We start from the raw sequence: 20,879 nt of genomic DNA on the forward strand, positions 1-20,879 counted from the left end.
CACCCGGGAGTCACACGGTTGTAACATTTCATAAAGGCCCACAATCTGCCCTACTCCGTTGAGGAAGTCAGGGCAATCACCAGGGGCTGCCAAATCTGTGAGGAATGCAAACTGCACTTCTACCAGCCGGACCGCGCGCACCTGGTGAAGGCCTCCCGCCCCTTTGAACGCCTCAGCGTGGATTTCAAAGGGGCCCTCCCCTCCACCGACCGTAACACGTATTTCCTCAGTGTGGTCGATGAATCATCTAGATTCCCCTTCGCCATCCCATGCCCCGATATGACGTCTGCCACCGTCATCAAAGTCCTCAACACAATCTTCGCGCTGTTCGGCTTCCCCGCCTACATCCACAGTGACAGGGGATCCTCATTCATGAGTGATGAGCTGCGTCAGTTCCTGCTCAGCAGGGGTATCGCCTCCAGCAGGACGACCAGCGATAAACCCCAGGGAAACGGGCAGGTGGAGAGGGAGAACGGGACAATCTGGAGGGCCGTCCAAGTGGCCCTACGGTCCAGAAATCTCCCGGCCTCCCATTGGCAGGAGGTCCTCCCAAATGCACTGCACTCCATTCGGTCACCACTATGCACCGCCACTAATGACACACCCCACAAACGTCTCTTTGCCTTCCCCAGGAAGTCCACATCTGGGGTGTCACTCCCGACTTGGCTCGCAGCTCCAGGACCCGTACTCCTCCGTAGGCACGTCCGCCTCCACAAGGCGGACCCGTTGGTTGAAAGGGTGCAGTGACCCCACGCTAACCCCCAGTATGCCTACGTAGTGTACCCCGATGGCCGCCAGGATACTGTCTCCCTCAGGGACCTGGCACCAGCAGGTTCCACACACACACACACACACACACACACACACACACACACACACCCCCCTCCGGCCCGGCTCCACCCCCCTCCCCCGGCGCACCCAGCAGCAACCCCCCCAGGACCATCCTTCCGCCCCCTGCCCACGCCCGAGGATGAAGAGGATTTCGGCAGGCTCCCAGAGTCACCGAGGACCAGACCAACACCGGAATCGCCGCCACCACTGCATCGCTCCCAACGCCACATCAAGGCCCCGGACCGGCTAAATCTATAATTGGTTCGGGACTATCAAACCACCGTGTACTGGACCTCCATTCCACCGACCGTAACGTGTACTTCCTCAACGTAATTGATGAGTACTCCCGGTTCCCCTTCGCCATCCCATGCCCCGACATGACTTCTGCCACGGTCATTAAAACCCTGCACAGCATCTTCACTCTGTTCGGTTTCCCCACTTACATCCACAGCGACCGGCGATCCTCTTTCATGAGTGATAAGCTGCGTCAGTTCCTGCTCAGCAAGGGCATCGCCTCGAGCAGGACGACTAGCTACAACCCCCGGGGAAACGGGCAGGTGGAGAGGGAGAACGGGTCGGTCTGGAAGGCCGTCCTGCTGGCCCTTCGGTCTAAAAATCTCCCAGTCTCCCGCTGGCAGGAGGTCCACCCCGACGCGCTCCACTCCATCCGGTCGCTCCTCTGCACCGCCACTAATGAGACCCCTCACGAATGTGTGTTTGCCTTCCTCAGGAAGTCCACCTCCAGGGTCTCGTTCCCAACATGGCTGACAGTTCCTGGACCCGTCCTCCTTCGGAAGCATGTGCTGAGCCATAAATCGGACCCCTTGGTCGAGAAAGTCCACTTCCTCCATGCCAACCCGCAGTACGCCTACGTGGCACACCCCGCCAGGCGCCAAGACACCGAGACCTGGCACCCGCTGGGTCCCCAGCCACGACCCCCGACCTGACACCACTCTCCCCCCCCCCCCCCGGTTGCCTCATTCACCCCTGCACCACCCACCCTCCCTCCAGCGCACCCCACCGCAGCCCCCACCCCAGCAGGATCCATCCTCCCACTGGATCCACTCAGGGGTGACGAAGGAGAGGACAACACATTCCCGGACTCGCAGGTGACCACGTCGTGCCCACATCACCACCAAGACTGAGGCAATCGCAGCGGAGGGTCAAAGTCCCCGACAGACTTAATCTGTAATGTTGTTCTTCACCCCCGCCGGACTCTTTTTTTAAAGAGTTACTACATTCACAGGGGGTGAATGTGGTAAACACCACTAGTGATATATTGTATGTATTATGTCACTGCCTGTGTATTAAAGGTACAACGGTAAATCCCTGCCTGCTGGCTCCTCCCAGCAGGCGGCCTATAAAAGAACCATTCTGGTTCCAGCTGCAGGAGGCACAACATCTTGTGCAATAAAGCCTCGATCGTTTCACCATTCTCGCCTCATGGTAATTGACGGTACATCAACAACATTCATGATTTGCCTGATAATTTAATTAATCACTGACAGAAATATGCGAGTTATTTTTACCCAGTAACTGTAATGTTTGTCATTGGGCCGAGTCATGCTTGTGGAGTTTACGGCGCGTTCACAATAGAGCATAAGATTCGAGGAGTTGAGAGACACACCTAGAGTTGTAAAGTTCCAGAAATTGCTGGGGGTGTTATCCTGCTCCATTTACATCACACATGTGACATCTCACCATTGACCTCCCACTTATGTCAAGAACTTGTTGGATTTGATGATTAATTCCCCAGTAACTGCACCAAAGAAAGTTTCTGCTCTACTTAAACTGGGGAATGAGTGGGCTTCATCTATGGAGCAGGGTGTTTGACAGTAAATTGTGCTGGGTGGGGATCCGTATTATTATTGCTGTGTTTGCTGAAATATGAGGGATGGATGTGTGCCAGTTGTGGTGAAATCATTAACCTCTCCGTTTTAAACATAGCAACTATTAAACTACACCAATCATTATGGACAAATCAGCCTCACTCGCCACCCATCTGCCCCTTTAATACACATTAGTGTACAGTCATTTGACTGTTCTAAAAGAAAAGGTCACTCTTCCATGAGGCGTATTCCTGGAGGCTTCATCATTTGACCTCTCACCTCCAACCAGCCCACCTAATGCCACTGCTATTGGTCGGCCAAAATGTCCATACTCAGCCAACTAAAGGACTTCAGCCTCTTTTTTGCATGCCAGCTTTTTATCCCCACCACCTATAATTTCATATCTGACAAATTGTTCAACGAATGAAAAAGGGATACACAATATTTTGGTGCTCCAATGGTTTCTCGCTGGGTTGGTCCGAGCAGTATCCTGGAGGTAAATCTTGAATCCATGGAGACACTAGAGCTATCCTACAAGAGAGTAATTACAGCAAAAAAGGGAACCCTTTGGCCTGGTGAATTCTTGGCTACCTTATCTAAGCTTGTCATGTGTGCCTCCATCAATCTCACTTTAATTTCCTTTTCTCCAATGAGAAGAAAAGCAGCTTCTCCAACCGAACCCAGTTGTTAAAATCCCCCCTCTCTGGAACCATTCTGGTAAATCTCCTCTCCACCATCTCAAGAAGTATCATGTCCTTCCTAAAGCATGGTGACCTGAGCTGGATGCCATAAATACTCTACTTGTCACCTAAGCAGAGCTGGAAATGACTTCCTGTGTTTGTACTCGATCCCTCTATTCATGAAGCCCAAGGCTCCATCTGATTTCACTAACTACTCTCTCAATACATCCTGCTGCCTTCAAAGATCAATGTACATGAACCCCCAGGTCTCCCTGGCTCTGGATACTCCATAGAACTGTGTCTTTAAGTATATTACCTCTACCTATCCCTTCTGCCAAAGTGAACAATTTACAATTCCCTATATTAAATCTCATAAGGATCCTTACTTTTGATGCAATAGGAATCCGATTATTGATCGAACAGAATTAAGATTATGATCCTGGTTATTGAAGAAATGGGCTTTCTACAAAACTATGAACACCTACTTTTTTTCAGGTTTTTTTTTCAGCAATCGGATATCAGTGAGCCCTCCATTAGGCCTTGCCCATGAAAAAAAAACATTAAGAGTTGAAGGAGCCTCACAGTTGTCAGAAATCACCCCACATTTCCTGACAGCCTCGGAGTTCCTGACCCCCAAATCTAATTTTACAATCCCACTGGGGATTGCGACCCATAAATTGGGAAGCACACAAGCCTCCGCATATGTGGAGTATATTTTCGTTATGAACACCTCTCAGCAGCCACTTGCAAGTTGGAGACATACAGCCCAGTTTTAAAATATGTTTAGAAGAAATCAAATATTCTCAAAATTTCTAAATTTTTTGGCTATGATATTAAATCAAGGCCGAAGTTGCCTTCTCAGTTGGATGCTAAAGATCATATGGTTCAATTTTGAAGAAGTGGAGGTAAGTGGGAAGCATTGGAGCCCTCGGGTGTCTCTCTGCACATGCCCTTTGAGAGGCCAGAGGACAAAGACTGAATGGTTCACAATTGCATTACTCTTTCTTTTTTTAAAACTATTTTGTTTCTAATTAAGGGGCAATTTTAGCGTGGCCAATCCACCAACCCTTCACATCTTTGGGTTGTGGGAGCGAGACCCACGCAGACACGGGAAGAATGTGCAAACTCCACATGGACAGTGTGGATGAAACCCGGGCCCTCGGCACCATGAGGCAGCAGTGCTAACCACTGTGCTACCGTGCCGCTCCAACATTAGTGTTTTCTTGATTAACGAATGTGAAGACTCTGCTAACTTCTGCTTCTCACTATAATACATTTTCAATAACACAACTTTATCTCAATATTTAATTCCTCAAAAAATTAATGAAAGCACCAAAAAATAGAGTGGGAAGACAACCTTTATTGCTCCCAGTTTGTATTCTTCTTCAGGTGTCCTTGTATATTACCACCACGTAATCATTCCCTATGTGCCGTTTCTTGTTGCAGCAGGCTTTGTCCGATTCTCTATTTGGCATTAGGGTAGCGATGTGAAAAATTACTTTAATAACATTGGAGGGAAAAAAGGTCAGTCGCCACAGAGCAGACACGAGTAGAGAAAATCAGGCTTTACGAATGCATGAGGGTAATTTTTAGGCGACAGTGTAAAACAGGCCAGATACATTTCTCTCGCTGAAGTCCATCTGGAATAAAGATGAAAGTCCTATAATCACGAGTGTCGGAGAAACCCATCTGGTTCACTAATGTCTTTCAGGGGAGGAAATCTGCCGTCCTTACTTGGTGTGGATTACGTGTCACTCTAAACGTGCAACCGGATTGATTCTTAACTGCCCAACGAGCCATTCAATTCAAGGGCAGTTAGGGATGGGCAATAAATGCTGGCCTTGCTGGGGAGGTATGCACTGGGCAGCTGAATCAAAGTCACCCAATTCTCCAAAATCTAAATGACAGTTCACCCTGTCCAACTACATCTTCAATCTGAAATTTTCAGACTTGTTCTGCATCCATTTAAGTATCTTACTATTGCATAGTAATAGGGCAGCATAGTAATGCAGTGGGTTAGCCCTGCAGCCTCACAGCGCCGAGGTCCCAGTTCGATCCCGGCTGTGGGTCACTGTCCGTGTGGAGTTTGCACAATCTCCCGTGTTTGCGTGGGTTTCGCCCCCACAACCCAAAGATGTGCAGGCTAGGTGGATTGGCCACGCTAGATTGTCCGTTAATTGGAAAAAATGAATTGGGTACACGACATTTATTTTTTTAAAAACTATTGCATAGTAATAAGATTTATCTTTTTTTTTTAAAATCATTTCACGACTTTGAGTCAAACATATTTGGTGAAATCGGCAGTAAAAGAAATTGTGGGCGAATCTGAGACGCATAAAAGCATTTTGAGAGAATACTTACAATGGCCATCACAAAACAGCATATTAAACTGAGCTGGATGTCATCTCCCACACTGGCTCAAACATCTGTAGACGAGGCGAGCATGCTCTTCGTCAGTGTTGTGCGTCAGCAATGGGTGTGGGAGCAGTTGGCGGCAGGCTGGGAGGTGTTGGTGGGAATGGTGGGGGGGGCAAAGGATGAGGAAAGAGATGAGCTGGTTCCTTTACTAAAGAGGAAATCTCACTTATCTGTCATACCAGCGTTAGCAAACGCAGTTCAGTCAGGCTGAGAAGGGGCAGAAAACTATCAGCTTTAACCTTAAAAATGATGCAGTTTATAGTGTTCAACTGGCACATATCATTTGAATGGGTGAATACAATCAATTATGCATGCTTTACTGAAATCTTTTAGGTTCAAAAATTCAGAAATCCACTTCATGCAATAGAGAATATTAGATCTGGAAAAATCTACTGCTTTGACTCGATGTATGAGCTCTTTCATAAATATTATTCCTATTATAGATTGACAGTCAACAGGGTTACGATCCCCAGATGTCAGTGTTATCGGGTGCTAGATACCATTATCAGGTCGCAGTTCAGCTGGTAGCACACTCCCCGGGTCAGAAGGTTGTGTTCAAGTCCCACCCCTGGCCTGGACGCGTGCAATCGTCTAGGCCAGGCTGTCACTCCTGTACAGTACTGATAAGAGCGCTCCGCTGTCTGTTGTCTCTCAGGTGAGATAGCAAGGCTCCAATTTCTTCAATGCAGAGCAGGGAGTTAACCCCCCACCCCACCCCGTCCCGACTACAATGCCCTGGCCAATATTTATCTCATAATCAATATCAAAGGCAGATTAACAGGTCGTTATCAATCACATTGCTGTTTGCGGGAGCGTGCTATGTCTAAATTAGCTGCTGTATTTCCTAAATTACAAAAGTGGCCGCACTTAAAATTTCTTCATTGGTTACTACTCCTATTCCTTTTTGATATAAACCCAGAATTGGTAACTACAAACGTGGTCAAATAGGTAGGTTTAAGGAATGTCTTAAAAGAGAAGACAGCATTAGAGAAATGGGGAGCTTTAGAGAGAGGCATTTCCAGAGCTTAGTGCCTCAGCAGCTGAAGGCACAGCCCCCGACAATGGAGGGATGAAAATCGGAAGTGCACAACAAAAAATTGGAGACATCCTTGCGGATTGAAGGGCTTAGGGGAGACTTGAGCATTGCTTCCTTCATCCTTCCTTTGCCTGGGTCAAATTTGGAACAGCAATGTGGTGTCCTCGTCTAAGTGCCATGCTGAGTGGCACAGGCGACCATGTACTGATATACTTAACTGGGGAAAAGGAAAGCAACAGGTGTTTTCAGACACCCTTTCGACCATCTGACCCAGTGCAGCAATCTATATTCACTTACCTTGCATGATGTCGTCATGCCAACAGTAGGTAAACTGCCCGTCATCACCGTACGTGTCCAGGCCACCGAGGAAAATCTGCTCTGGGTTACAGTCTTGGAGATAGATCAATTTACCAAGGCCCGTCAGGAATTGTGCGTACCTGGATGAGCCATACGCATTGGACAGAATCTCAACTTCATTATTAGTCTGAAGCATAAGACAGTAAAACCCAAATTAAGCCAAAGGTTTACTCAATGAGCTGATATTTTGCACACATTGGAGGTAAAACTAGCACAAGACACTTGCATGCTGGTTTCTAAAGTCTAATCTTATTGACAATATTATGAAACAGATGTGTTAAATTACCAATGAAACTATGCACTTGTCCTAACAGATTATTTGTACAGTTTATTTGGCAATCGCTTCATTTAGGACAGATACTAACCATAACTTTATAGCTACCTTTGACAAAAAATGTAAAACAAAATCACACTGAAAAGGTGTTGGGCAGGTGTGGGGACCAGGACGCAGTTTGGGTGAGGATGGAATCGGATTCATGGAGGGGGTCAGGGCTGCGGGCGCTGGCAACAGCCCCGCTTCCGTTCTCTCCAGGGAAGTTTACATGTTGCCCGGGTGATGGTTGCAACGTTAACAAATGGCAGCAATTCCGACAGCATTTTAAATTATGTAGTATGTCGAATCTGACGCCGATCTGTGATAACCGTATGTTTGAGCCGGCAAGATGGGACGCCAGGTTGAGAGGCTGGGTGGACAATGGGATGGAAGGTTTGGGAGACTTGTTTCTGGAGGAGCGGTTTGCGAGTCCAGAGGAGTTATCCGAGAAGTTTGGGCTTTCACAGTAGGAGAACTTTAGATATCTGCAGGTGAGGGACTTTGTGAGAAGGTCTTCCTGTCGTTTCCAGTAGTGCCACCAGTCTCATTGTTAGAGAAGGTTCTGTCTCTGGCAGGGATGGAGGAGTGAAGCACCTCGGGAATTTACGGGAGGATAATGGCGGAGGATACTGCATCCCCAGTGGGGACTAAGGCCAAGTGGGAGGAGGAGTTGGGGTTGGAATTAAATGTGGGGGTGTGGTATGAGGCCTTGCGTAGGGTGAACGCTACTTTGTTGTGTGCAAGACTGGGGCTAATCCAGTTGAAGGGGTATACAGGGCTCACTTAACTAGGGCTGGGATGAGTCAGTTGTGTGAGGGGATGGAAGATAATTGTGAGCATTGTGGGAGGGGCCCAGCAAATTGTGCGCATATATTCTGGGCAAGTCCTGAGCTGCTGAGATTTTGGGTCTCCTTCTTCAGTGCCATGTCGCCGATTGTACAGATGGAACTGGAGCCCAGTCCCCCGGTGGCCATTTTTGGGTGTCAGACCTGACGGAGCGGCAGACGGGAGTGGCTGTCTTAGCCTTCACCTCGCTGATCGCTCACCAGGCAGGTGCTGTTGGAGGTCAGCTTCTCCACATCGGTATGGTGGGGGATCGTATGGAGTTTTTGCATCTTGAGAAAATTAAGCATATATTAAAGGGCATGATTGAGGGTTTTTTTTTTTTTAAAAAACAAAAGATGGCATATTTTCATTCTGTTTTTTAAAGAGCTAGTCACCTTCAGCTGTTGGGGTTTTGTTTGACGGTGCGTTTTGATTTATTATTCTGTATTCATTAAATGTTTAAGAAAAATATTTATTGAAAAAGAAATCACACTGAAAATCATGCTACAATTGAAAGAAAAATTCAACGAATGGCACAGATTTTATGGTTTTCGGCGATGTTGGAGTGATCGCCACAGACTGTGAGGATCACTGCGCTCCTCTTTGCATCCTTCAGGCAAAGTTTTCCAATCCCAGCTAGCAACACAACCATCGTGAGGGGTACCAGTGAAGAGGAGCAGCACAGTGAATATGTCCCCCTTTTTATGATATCATTGCTGTATTCAGCTAAGTGTTTAAAGATTTCAAAAAGCTCCACTGAACGGGGGGCCGGGGTGAGTGAACGATGGGGTGGGTGAGCGAACGAGGAGTGGCTGACTGAACGAGTGGGGGCGGGGGTTGAACGAGGGGGGGGGGGGGGTTGAACGAACGAGGGGGGGGTTTGAACGAACGAGGGGGTTGAACGAACGAGGGGGTTGAACGAACGAGGGGGGGGTTGAACGAACGAGGGGGGGTTGAACGAACGAGGGGGAGGTTGAACGAACGAGGGGGAGGTTGAACGAACGAGGGGGGGGTTGAACGAACGAGGGGGGGGTTGAACGAACGAGGGGGGGGTTGAACGAACGAGGGGGGGGTTGAACGAACGAGGGGGGGGTTGAACGAACGAGGGGGGGGTTGAACGAACGAGGGGGGGGTTGAACGAACGAGGGGGGGGTTGAACGAACGAGGGGGGGGTTGAACGAACGAGGGGGGGGTTGAACGAACGAGGGGGGGGTTGAACGAACGAGGGGGGGGTTGAACGAACGAGGGGGGGGTTGAACGAACGAGGGGGGGGTTGAACGAACGAGGGGGGGGTTGAACGAACGAGGGGGGGGTTGAACGAACGAGGGGGGGGTTGAACGAACGAGGGGGGGGTTGAACGAACGAGGGGGGGGTTGAACGAACGAGGGGGGGGGTTGAACGAACGAGGGGGGGATTGAACGAACGAGGGGGGGGGTTGAACGAACGAGGGGGGGGGTTGAACGAACGAGGGGGGGGGTTGAACGAACGAGGGGGGGGGTTGAACGAACGAGGGGGGGGGTTGAACGAACGAGGGGGGGGTTGAACGAACGAGGGGGGGGTTGAACGAACGAGGGGGGGGTTGAACGAACGAGGGGGGGGTTGAACGAACGAGGGGGGGGTTGAACGAACGAGGGGGGGGTTGAACGAACGAGGGGGGGGTTGAACGAACGAGGGGGGGGTTGAACGAACGAGGGGGGGGTTGAACGAACGAGGGGGGGGTTGAACGAACGAGGGGGGGGTTGAACGAACGAGGGGGGGGTTGAACGAACGAGGGGGGGGTTGAACGAACGAGGGGGGGGTTGAACGAACGAGGGGGGGGTTGAACGAACGAGGGGGGGGTTGAACGAACGAGGGGGGGGTTGAACGAACGAGGGGGGGGTTGAACGAACGAGGGGGGGGTTGAACGAACGAGGGGGGGGTTGAACGAACGAGGGGGGGGTTGAACGAACGAGGGGGGGGTTGAACGAACGAGGGGGGGGTTGAACGAACGAGGGGGGGGTTGAACGAACGAGGGGGGGGTTGAACGAACGAGGGGGGGGTTGAACGAACGAGGGGGGGGTTGAACGAACGAGGGGGGGGTTGAACGAACGAGGGGGGGGTTGAACGAACGAGGGGGGGGTTGAACGAACGAGGGGGGGGTTGAACGAACGAGGGGGGGGTTGAACGAACGAGGGGGGGGTTGAACGAACGAGGGGGGGGTTGAACGAACGAGGGGGGGGTTGAACGAACGAGGGGGGGGTTGAACGAACGAGGGGGGGGTTGAACGAACGAGGGGGGGGTTGAACGAACGAGGGGGGGGTTGAACGAACGAGGGGGGGGTTGAACGAACGAGGGGGGGGTTGAACGAACGAGGGGGGGGTTGAACGAACGAGGGGGGGGTTGAACGAACGAGGGGGGGGTTGAACGAACGAGGGGGGGGTTGAACGAACGAGGGGGGGGTTGAACGAACGAGGGGGGGGTTGAACGAACGAGGGGGGGGTTGAACGAACGAGGGGGGGGTTGAACGAACGAGGGGGGGGTTGAACGAACGAGGGGGGGGTTGAACGAACGAGGGGGGGGTTGAACGAACGAGGGGGGGGTTGAACGAACGAGGGGGGGGTTGAACGAACGAGGGGGGGGTTGAACGAACGAGGGGGGGGTTGAACGAACGAGGGGGGGGTTGAACGAACGAGGGGGGGGTTGAACGAACGAGGGGGGGGTTGAACGAACGAGGGGGGGGTTGAACGAACGAGGGGGGGGTTGAACGAACGAGGGGGGGGTTGAACGAACGAGGGGGGGGTTGAACGAACGAGGGGGGGGTTGAACGAACGAGGGGGGGGTTGAACGAACGAGGGGGGGGTTGAACGAACGAGGGGGGGGTTGAACGAACGAGGGGGGGGTTGAACGAACGAGGGGGGGGTTGAACGAACGAGGGGGGGGTTGAACGAACGAGGGGGGGGTTGAACGAACGAGGGGGGGGTTGAACGAACGAGGGGGGGGTTGAACGAACGAGGGGGGGGTTGAACGAACGAGGGGGGGGTTGAACGAACGAGGGGGGGGTTGAACGAACGAGGGGGGGGTTGAACGAACGAGGGGGGGGTTGAACGAACGAGGGGGGGGTTGAACGAACGAGGGGGGGGTTGAACGAACGAGGGGGGGGTTGAACGAACGAGGGGGGGGTTGAACGAACGAGGGGGGGGTTGAACGAACGAGGGGGGGGTTGAACGAACGAGGGGGGGGTTGAACGAACGAGGGGGGGGTTGAACGAACGAGGGGGGGGTTGAACGAACGAGGGGGGGGTTGAACGAACGAGGGGGGGGTTGAACGAACGAGGGGGGGGTTGAACGAACGAGGGGGGGGTTGAACGAACGAGGGGGGGGTTGAACGAACGAGGGGGGGGTTGAACGAACGAGGGGGGGGTTGAACGAACGAGGGGGGGGTTGAACGAACGAGGGGGGGGTTGAACGAACGAGGGGGGGGTTGAACGAACGAGGGGGGGGTTGAACGAACGAGGGGGGGGTTGAACGAACGAGGGGGGGGTTGAACGAACGAGGGGGGGGTTGAACGAACGAGGGGGGGGTTGAACGAACGAGGGGGGGGTTGAACGAACGAGGGGGGGGTTGAACGAACGAGGGGGGGGTTGAACGAACGAGGGGGGGGTTGAACGAACGAGGGGGGGGTTGAACGAACGAGGGGGGGGTTGAACGAACGAGGGGGGGGTTGAACGAACGAGGGGGGGGTTGAACGAACGAGGGGGGGGTTGAACGAACGAGGGGGGGGTTGAACGAACGAGGGGGGGGTTGAACGAACGAGGGGGGGGTTGAACGAACGAGGGGGGGGTTGAACGAACGAGGGGGGGGTTGAACGAACGAGGGGGGGGTTGAACGAACGAGGGGGGGGTTGAACGAACGAGGGGGGGGTTGAACGAACGAGGGGGGGGTTGAACGAACGAGGGGGGGGTTGAACGAACGAGGGGGGGGTTGAACGAACGAGGGGGGGGTTGAACGAACGAGGGGGGGGTTGAACGAACGAGGGGGGGGTTGAACGAACGAGGGGGGGGTTGAACGAACGAGGGGGGGGTTGAACGAACGAGGGGGGGGTTGAACGAACGAGGGGGGGGTTGAACGAACGAGGGGGGGGTTGAACGAACGAGGGGGGGGTTGAACGAACGAGGGGGGGGTTGAACGAACGAGGGGGGGGTTGAACGAACGAGGGGGGGGTTGAACGAACGAGGGGGGGGTTGAACGAACGAGGGGGGGGTTGAACGAACGAGGGGGGGGTTGAACGAACGAGGGGGGGGTTGAACGAACGAGGGGGGGGTTGAACGAACGAGGGGGGGGTTGAACGAACGAGGGGGGGGTTGAACGAACGAGGGGGGGGTTGAACGAACGAGGGGGGGGTTGAACGAACGAGGGGGGGGTTGAACGAACGAGGGGGGGGTTGAACGAACGAGGGGGGGGTTGAACGAACGAGGGGGGGGTTGAACGAACGAGGGGGGGGTTGAACGAACGAGGGGGGGGTTGAACGAATGAGGGGGGGGTTGAACGAACGAGGGGGGGGTTGAACGAACGAGGGGGGGGGTTGAACGAACGAGGGGGGGGTTGAACGAACGAGGGGGGGGTTGAACGAACGAGGGGGGGGGTTGAACGAACAAAGGGGGGGGGGGGGATGAGTGGGTCGGATGTCGGTAGGTGGGCAGGTGGAGGGGTTGGGTTGTGCTGTTAATCACCGAGTTACACCAGACATTAAATGGTGTAACCATTACGTGGGTATTCAGAGCAGACTTGCCCAAGTGTCTGACATCGTAAAAGGCATCCGAGAGGGGGCTAGGGCACCACGGATTAGCCCATCGGAAAATTAACCTTTCTGGGTAATTACAGCGCTGATGCCGCATCAGGATCTCCGATGGGTCTCAACGTGCAACAGTCCAACATTCACTGTTGTTTGCATAAGATCTGGTCCCTTGTCTTTGTTTTCATATAGTCACATTCACTGCTAATATAGCTTCAAGTTTCAATGTGGTCATATTCACAACTGATAAAGCTTCAAGTTCAACATAGATGTTGGGAAAAGACTCCAGAATGTAGGAAGCCGGTGGAGGGAAACTCACTGATTTAAAGGAAAATAGAAAATGTTGGAAATACTTTGCCACTCAGACGGTATTTGAAGACAGAAACAGAGTTCATGGGCGCGATCTACCGGTTGCTTCCCGCCAGAATCGGGACACGGCCAGTGGATCCAGGGAGAGGCCTCTTCTGGGATTTAACCGGCTCGCCTTGAGTTATTGGGCCGGATCCAGATCAGGCTGAACTTGCATATTGAAGTGTTGCAGTAACTAACCCCCTCGCCTTGGAGACCCTGAGCGAATGGTTAGTACTGGCTTCCGCCAATGTGGACCAGGCACTTTGCGGGGGGGGGGGGGGGAAGAGAGAGAAGAGAAATTGGGGGTTCCTGGGTGGCTGGGCCCTGGGCAGGGTGGTAACCTAGCACCCCTAAGGCCACCTGGGCACCCTGGCACTGCCATGCCAGCATTTCCATGGTGCCCAGATGGCACTGCCAGGTACACTGCCAGGTTGGAAGTGCCAAGGTAACTGGGTGGCATTTTGTCCGTGCTGAAGATCGGGCCGGGGGATGGAGGAGGGGGGGGGGGGGCTCACTGATCCCCTTGAGGCAATGGAGAGGTCTGGGAGTCGGGTTAGAGGGGGTCTTGAGATTGGGGTGGCCCACTGGTTAGCGGAACTCCTCAGTGCAGGAAATGGCCAAGTGCTGCCTCGGCGTGATTCCCCACTGAGGCCCCAAATTAAAAAAAAATCCTGAAATCCCGTTAAATAGCGGGGTCTTTCTTAGCGCTGCCAACAACAGTTAAACACGCTCGACTCAATTTTCGAGTCCATAGGACTCTACCCTATGATTCTTTAGCTCTGTAGGAAGGTCATAAGAGCTCAAAACATTAACTCTGTTTCTCTCTCCACAGAGGCTGCCTGGCCTGCTGAATTTATCCTGCAATTGCTGACTTTCAGATTTCCAGCATCCGCAGTATTTTGCTTTGACACATCTGTGATGTTAAATGTTGTGGAGATGAAGACCATTGGTCTATAGTAGCAGCTCACAGAATTGGAACAGACCCTTACCTGTTCGTCCCCAACGTACTCAACGCCAATCTTGTGCGTGTCATAAGGTGGCATCTGGTCAAGGACTTTAATGGCTCGTTCGGTGATCTAAAATGTCAACAAAACTGCTCAGGATAAACCTGTAGCTCTCAGAACTTGCCACATTCATCTGCAGCAAACAGGAGTCTGCAATACATGGATGGTAAATATACTGCCGATTGATTTTCTTGAAACATAAGAACATAAGAACTAGGAGCAGGAGTAGGCCATCTGGCCCCTCGAGCCTGCTCCACCATTCAATGAGATCATGGCTGATCTTTTGTGGACTCAGCTCCACTTTCCGGCCCGAACACCATAACCCTTAATCCCTTTATTCTTCAAAAAACTATCTATCATTATCTTAAAAACATTTAATGAAGGAGCCTCTACTGCTTCACTGGGCAAGGAATTCCATAGATTCACAACCCTTTGGGTGAAGAAGTTCCTCCTAAACTCAGGCCTAAATCTACTTCCCCTTATTTTGAGGCTATGCCCCCTAGTTCTGCTTTCACCCGCCAGTGGAAACAACCTGCCCACATCTATCCTATCTATTCCCTTCATAATCTTATATGTTTCTAGAAGATCCCCCCTCATCCTTCTAAATTCCAACGAGTACAGTCCCAGTCTACTCAACCTCTCCTCGTAATCCAACCCCTTCAGCTCTGGGATTAACCTAGTGAATCTCCTCTGCACACCCTCCAGTGCCAGTACGTCCTTTCTCAAGTAAGGAGACCAAAACTGAACACAATACTCCAGGTGTGGCCTCACTAACACCTTATACAATTGCAGCAGAACCTCCTTAGTCTTAAACTCCATCCCTCTAGCAATGAAGGACAAAATTCCATTTGCCTTCTTAATCATCTGTTGCACCTGAAAACCAACTTTCTGCGACTCATGCACTAGCACACCCAGGTCTCTCTGCACAGCAGCATGTTTTAATATTTTATCATTTAAATAATAATCCCTTTTGCCGTTATTCTTACCAAAATGGATAACCTCACATTTGTCAACATTGTATTCCATCTGCCAGACCCTAGCCCATTCATTTAGCCTATCCAAATCCCTCTGCAGACTTCAGTATCCTCTGCACTTTTCGCTTTACCACTTATCTTTGTGTCGTCTGCAAACTTGGACACATTGCCCTTGGTCCCCAACTCCAAATCATCTATGTAAATTGTGAACAGTTGTGGGCCCAACACTGATCCCTGAGGGACACCACTAGCTACTGATTGCCAACCAGAGAAACACCCATTAATCCCCACTCTTTGCTTTCTATTAATTAACCAATCCTCTATCCATGCTACTACTTTCCCCTTAATGCCATGCATCTTTATCTTATGCAACAACCTTTTGTGTGGCACCTTGTCAAAGGCTTTCTGGAAATCCAGATATACCACATCCATTGGCTGCCCGTTATCTACCGCACTGTTAATGTCCTCAAACAATTCCACTAAATTAGTTAGGCACGACCTGCCCTTTATGAACCCATGCTGCGTCTGTCCAATGGGACAATTTCCATCCAGATGCCTCGCTATTTCTTCCTTGATGATAGATTCCAGCATCTTCCCTACTACCGTAGTTAAGCTCACTGGCCAATAATTACCCACTTTCTGCCTACCTCCTTTTTTAAACAGTGGTGTCACGTTTGCTAATTTCCAATCCGCCAGGACCACCCCAGACTCTAGTGAATTTTGGTAAATTATCACTAGTGCATTTGCAATTTCCCTAGCCATCTCTTTTAGCACTCTGGGATGCATTCCATCAGGGCCAGGAGACTGGTCTACCTTTAGCCCCATTAGCTTGCCCATCACTACCTCCTTGGTGATATCAATCCTCTCAAGGTCCTCACCGGTCATAGCCTCATTTCCATCAGTCACTGGCATGTTATTTGTGTCTTCCACTGTGAAGACCGACCCAAAAGACCTGTTCAGTTCCTCAGCCATTTCCTCATCTCCCATTATTAAATCTCCCTTCTCATCCTCTAAAGGACCAATATTTACCTTAGCCACTCTTTTTTGTTTGATGTATTTGTAGAAACTTTTACTATCTGCATTTATATTCTGAGCAAGTTTACTCTCATAATCTATCTTACTCTTCTTTATAGCTTTTTTAGTAGCTTTCTGTTGCCCCCTAAAGATTTCCCAGTCCTCTAGTCTCCCACTGATCTTTGCTACTTTGTATGTTTTTTCTTTCAATTTGATACTCTCCCTTATTTCCTTAGATATCCACGGTCGATTTTCCCTCTTTTTACCGTCCTTCCTTTTTGTTGGTATAAACCTTTGCTGGGCACTGTGAAAAATCACTTGGAAGGTTCTCCACTGTTCCTCAACTGTTTCACCATAAAGTCTTTGCTCCCAGTCTACCTTAGCTAGTTCTTCTCTCATCCCATTGTAATCTCCTTTGTTTAAGCACAAAACACGAGTGCTTGATTTTACCTTCTCACCCTCCATCTGTATTTTAAATTCCACCATATTGTGATCGCTCCTTCCGAGAGGATCCCTAACTATGAGATCCTGAATCAATCCGGTCTCATTACACAGGGCCAGATCTAGGACCGCTTGTTCCCTCGTAGGTTCGATTACATACTGTTCGAGGAAACTATTGCGGATACATTCTATAAACTCCTCCTCAAGGCTGCCTTGACCGACCTGGTTAAACCAATCAACATGTAGATTAAAATCCCCCATGATAACTGCTGTACCATTTCTACATGCATCTGTTATTTCTTTGTTTATTGCCTGCCCCACCATAATGTTACTCTTTGGTGGCCTATAGATTACTCCTATCAGTGACTTTTTCGCCTTACTATTCCTGATTTCCACCCAAATGGATTCAACCTTATCCTCCATAGCACCGATGTCATCCCTTACTGTTGCCCGGATGTCATCCTTAAATAACAGAGCTACACCACCACCCTTACCATCCACTCTGTCCTTCGGAAAAGTTTGATACCCTCGGATATTTAACTCCCAGTCGTGACCATCCTTTAACCATGTTTCAGTAATGGCCACTAAATCATAGTCATTCACGATGATTTGCGCCATCAACTCATTTACCTTATTCCGAATACTACGAGCATTCAGGTAAAGTACACTTATGTTGGCTTTTTTACCTCTGTTCTTAATCTTAACACCTCGATCAGTAACCTCTCCTAAGTTATATTTCCTCTTAACCTTTCTCCTAATTTTCCTTGTCGTCGAACCCACATCTTCCTGTAACAACCTGCCGCATCGCATACCATTAATGTTTTCACTTCCCGTTTTATTTCTTGTAGTATTCCTGGTCCTATTCACTGAGCTCCCCTCAGTCACTGTACCTTGTACTGTCGCCCTTTTTGATTTCTGACTGTGGCTTCTCTGCCTTACACTTTCCCCCTTACTGCCTTTCCCCCTTACTGCCTTTTATTTCTGTCCCTGTTTTACTACCTTGCAACTTCCTGCATCGGTTCCCATCCCCCTGCCACATTAGTTTAAACTCTCCCCAACAGCTCTAGCAAACACCCCCCCAGGACATCGGTTCCAGTCCTGCCCAGGTACAGACCGTCCGGTTTGTACTGGTCCCACCTCCCCCAGAATCAGTTCCAATGTCCCAGGAATTTGAATCCCTCCCTCTTGCACCATCTCTCGAGCCACGTATTCATCCTCTCTATCCTGACATTCCTACTCTGACTAGCTCGTGGCACTGGTAGCAATCCTGAGATTACTACCTTGGAGGTCCTACTTTTTAGTTTAACTCCTAGCTCCCTAAATTCAGCTTGTAGGACCTCGTCCCGTTTTTTACCTATATCGTTGGTGCCTATGTGCACCATGACAGCTGGCTGTTCACCCTCCCCCCTCCAGAATGTCCTGCAGCCGCTCCGAGACATCATTTACCCTTGCACCAGGGAGGCAACATACCATCCTGGAGTCTCGATTTCGTCCGCAGAACCACCTGTCTATTCCCCTTACAATCGAGTCCCCTATCACTATAGCCCTGCCATTCTTCTTCCTGCCCAGCTGCGCAGCAGAGCCAGCCACCGTGCCATGAACCTGGCTGCTGCCGCCTTCCCCTGGTGAGCCATTTCCCTCAACAGTATCCAAAGCGGTATATCTGTTTTGCAGGGAGATGACCGCAGAGGACACCTGCACTTCCTTCCTACTCTTGCTCGGTCTTTTGGTCACCCATTTACTATCTCCCTCAGTACCTTTCACCTGCGGTGTGACCAACTCGCTAAACGTGCTATCCACGACGTCCTCAGCATCGCGGATGCTCCAAAGTGAGTCCATCCGCAGCTCCAGAGCCGTCAAGCAGTCTAACAGGAGCTGCAACTGGACACACTTCATGCACGTGAAGGAGCCAGGGACAGTGGACATGTCCCTGAGCTCCCACATCGCACACGAGGAGCATGACACGGGTCTGAGATCTCCTGCCATGTCTTAAACCTTTGGTTAACTTCAACAATTTCAATTTCCCCCTCAAAAAATTTAAATAAATAAATAAACAATGAAGAAAAAAATAAATAAATATACCAATGAAAAGAAACAGAAAAACAGAAACACTACTTACCAGTCACAAAAAGCACTTCCTCCCCACCCAGCTTCGAATTCCCACCTCGATTCAAATTCCCAAACTCACTCTTTGCTGTCTCACTCCTGGCTGTCTTCTCTGTCTCACTGGGAGTGAGTTTACAAGTGGCTCTTTTTAAACTGTCCTGAATTGACTCCCCTCCCCCACCTGCTTTCAGATCAAAGTAGATTAAAGTGACTGACACTTAACTGCCAACCAGTTATGTGAGTGGGTGGGGCAGCCCTTGTTAACCTACACTGCCCAATACTAGCTTAATATAAATTAATTTAAACTCCTGAAATTTAAAAGGAGCTGCCTTACTGATTCAATTGAATTCAATTCTCACCTCGATTCAAATTCCCAAACTCACTCTTTGCTGTCTCACACCTGGCTGTCTTCTCTGTCTCACTGGGAGAAACAAAGCGGTCCTGCCATATTTAGCTCACAGGGCAGTGTTGTTTGAACATCTCACCATCCCTTCATCGTCACCACCAAGTCAAGATGGTGGGATTTTCTACCCAACACCGTAGTGGCCATGGGAAAAGGACTCACCACTCCCCTCTCAGGCAAGCAGTATGGGCTACAAATGCCTTAGCCAGCATGGTCTGCATCTTATTAATAAGTAAAATCCTACTGCATAGAAGGCCTACGTGCCTGTGGCGTCTCTTTCGAAGAGGTTCTCAAACAGTCCGATGCTCGGTCTTGTACCCTGCACCTGCTTCCTTTTTGTTCAAATTTCTATCCATTCCTTCTGAATGTTATCATTGAAGTTCTTTCCATGAACCTTCCCAACATATAACGCTCACCAGAACGCTCCGTTTAAAGAAAGATTCTTATTCTCCCCCCCACCCCCGCCACCCTTTCAGAAAAGGTTGAATGTCCTACATCTGTGCTCATCAGTTCCTAATTTCTCTCGCCTCGCCATATAATCAAAGTTCCACTTTCCCTGGGGCGCTGCCATGTACGATAGCCCAAACCAATCTTTTTAGGCCATTTCTTTGCAAGTGACAGAAGGCACATGCATCAAGTTTCCTGCATATCGCCAGCCACTTCCCAAATGTAAATTCACACAGAGTTGCATACTTGTCACCGACAGCAAGTCTGATTTTTAAAACGAGCAACATGCTTTGCTTGGCAACTCGAAGTTTAACTTGACTCACCTCAGTCTTGGGTACCAAGAGGGGCTTGTTGGACTCACTCCCGAAGAATGGTGAATGGTACAACTGCAGGAAAACGAAACTGCAGAAGAAACAAAAACACAGAGAAACATAGAACATATCATAAGAGGCGGACACTCAGTCTTTCATTTCAATGCTAGCTGAAAGAGTTGTTCAGTCTAATACCACTCTCCATCTTGGTATGCAACCTTTCAGGTTACAGCACTTCAAGTGCAGATCCTAGTATTGTTTAAATGTGATGGGGACTTCTGCCCCATCACCATTTTAGACACCGAGTCCCAGAACCATTTCCACCCTCTAGGAGAAAAAGCATTTCCTCAACTCCTCTCTAATCATTTTGCCAATTTCTTTAAATCTATACCCCTTGGTGTCGACCTCTCTGCTGAGGTAAATAGGTCCTTCCTATCCATTCCATCTGGCTCTTTCATAATTTTATACAACTCAATCAAAGCTCCCCTCAGCCTTTTCTGCTCCAAAGAAAACAACCCGAGCTTTTCAATAATCCTCTTTTCTTCCTACCTAGTGTGATCAAGTGAGGGGTAGACAATGATTTCAAAAATACAGGCAAGTGTGGGAAAAGGTACAGGAACTACCAAAAGCTATGGTTTGTTTTAATGGCAAGAGCACTGTATAGCAGTGTGCTGAGGTTTGGGGAGAACAGAAGAGTACACAAAGCCAAAACAAGGAGACATTGAGACAGGTGTCCAAAAGCCTGTCAATGAAGGTCAGTACGCACAGG

At 50.2% G+C, this 20,879-nt stretch overlaps 1 protein-coding gene across 1 annotated transcript; it reads right to left on the reverse strand.

Moving 5' to 3' along the window:
* Nucleotides 1-4,680: 4,680 nt before the first annotated feature.
* Nucleotides 4,681-20,239, reverse strand: LOC140393484 (tuberin-like). Its single transcript, XM_072479811.1, has 4 exons — nt 20,123-20,239; nt 14,400-14,486; nt 7,092-7,278; nt 4,681-4,980 (listed from the first exon to the last, which is right to left on the reverse strand). Exons 1-4 carry the CDS (start codon nt 20,237-20,239, stop codon nt 4,907-4,909), a joined length of 465 nt encoding a protein of 154 aa, XP_072335912.1. The 3' UTR covers nt 4,681-4,906.
* Between the last annotated feature and the right edge of the window lie 640 nt (nt 20,240-20,879).

This window comes from Scyliorhinus torazame, chromosome 17 (genome assembly GCF_047496885.1).
Source record: "Scyliorhinus torazame isolate Kashiwa2021f chromosome 17, sScyTor2.1, whole genome shotgun sequence".
In the NCBI taxonomy this organism is placed as follows: Eukaryota; Metazoa; Chordata; class Chondrichthyes; order Carcharhiniformes; family Scyliorhinidae; genus Scyliorhinus; species Scyliorhinus torazame.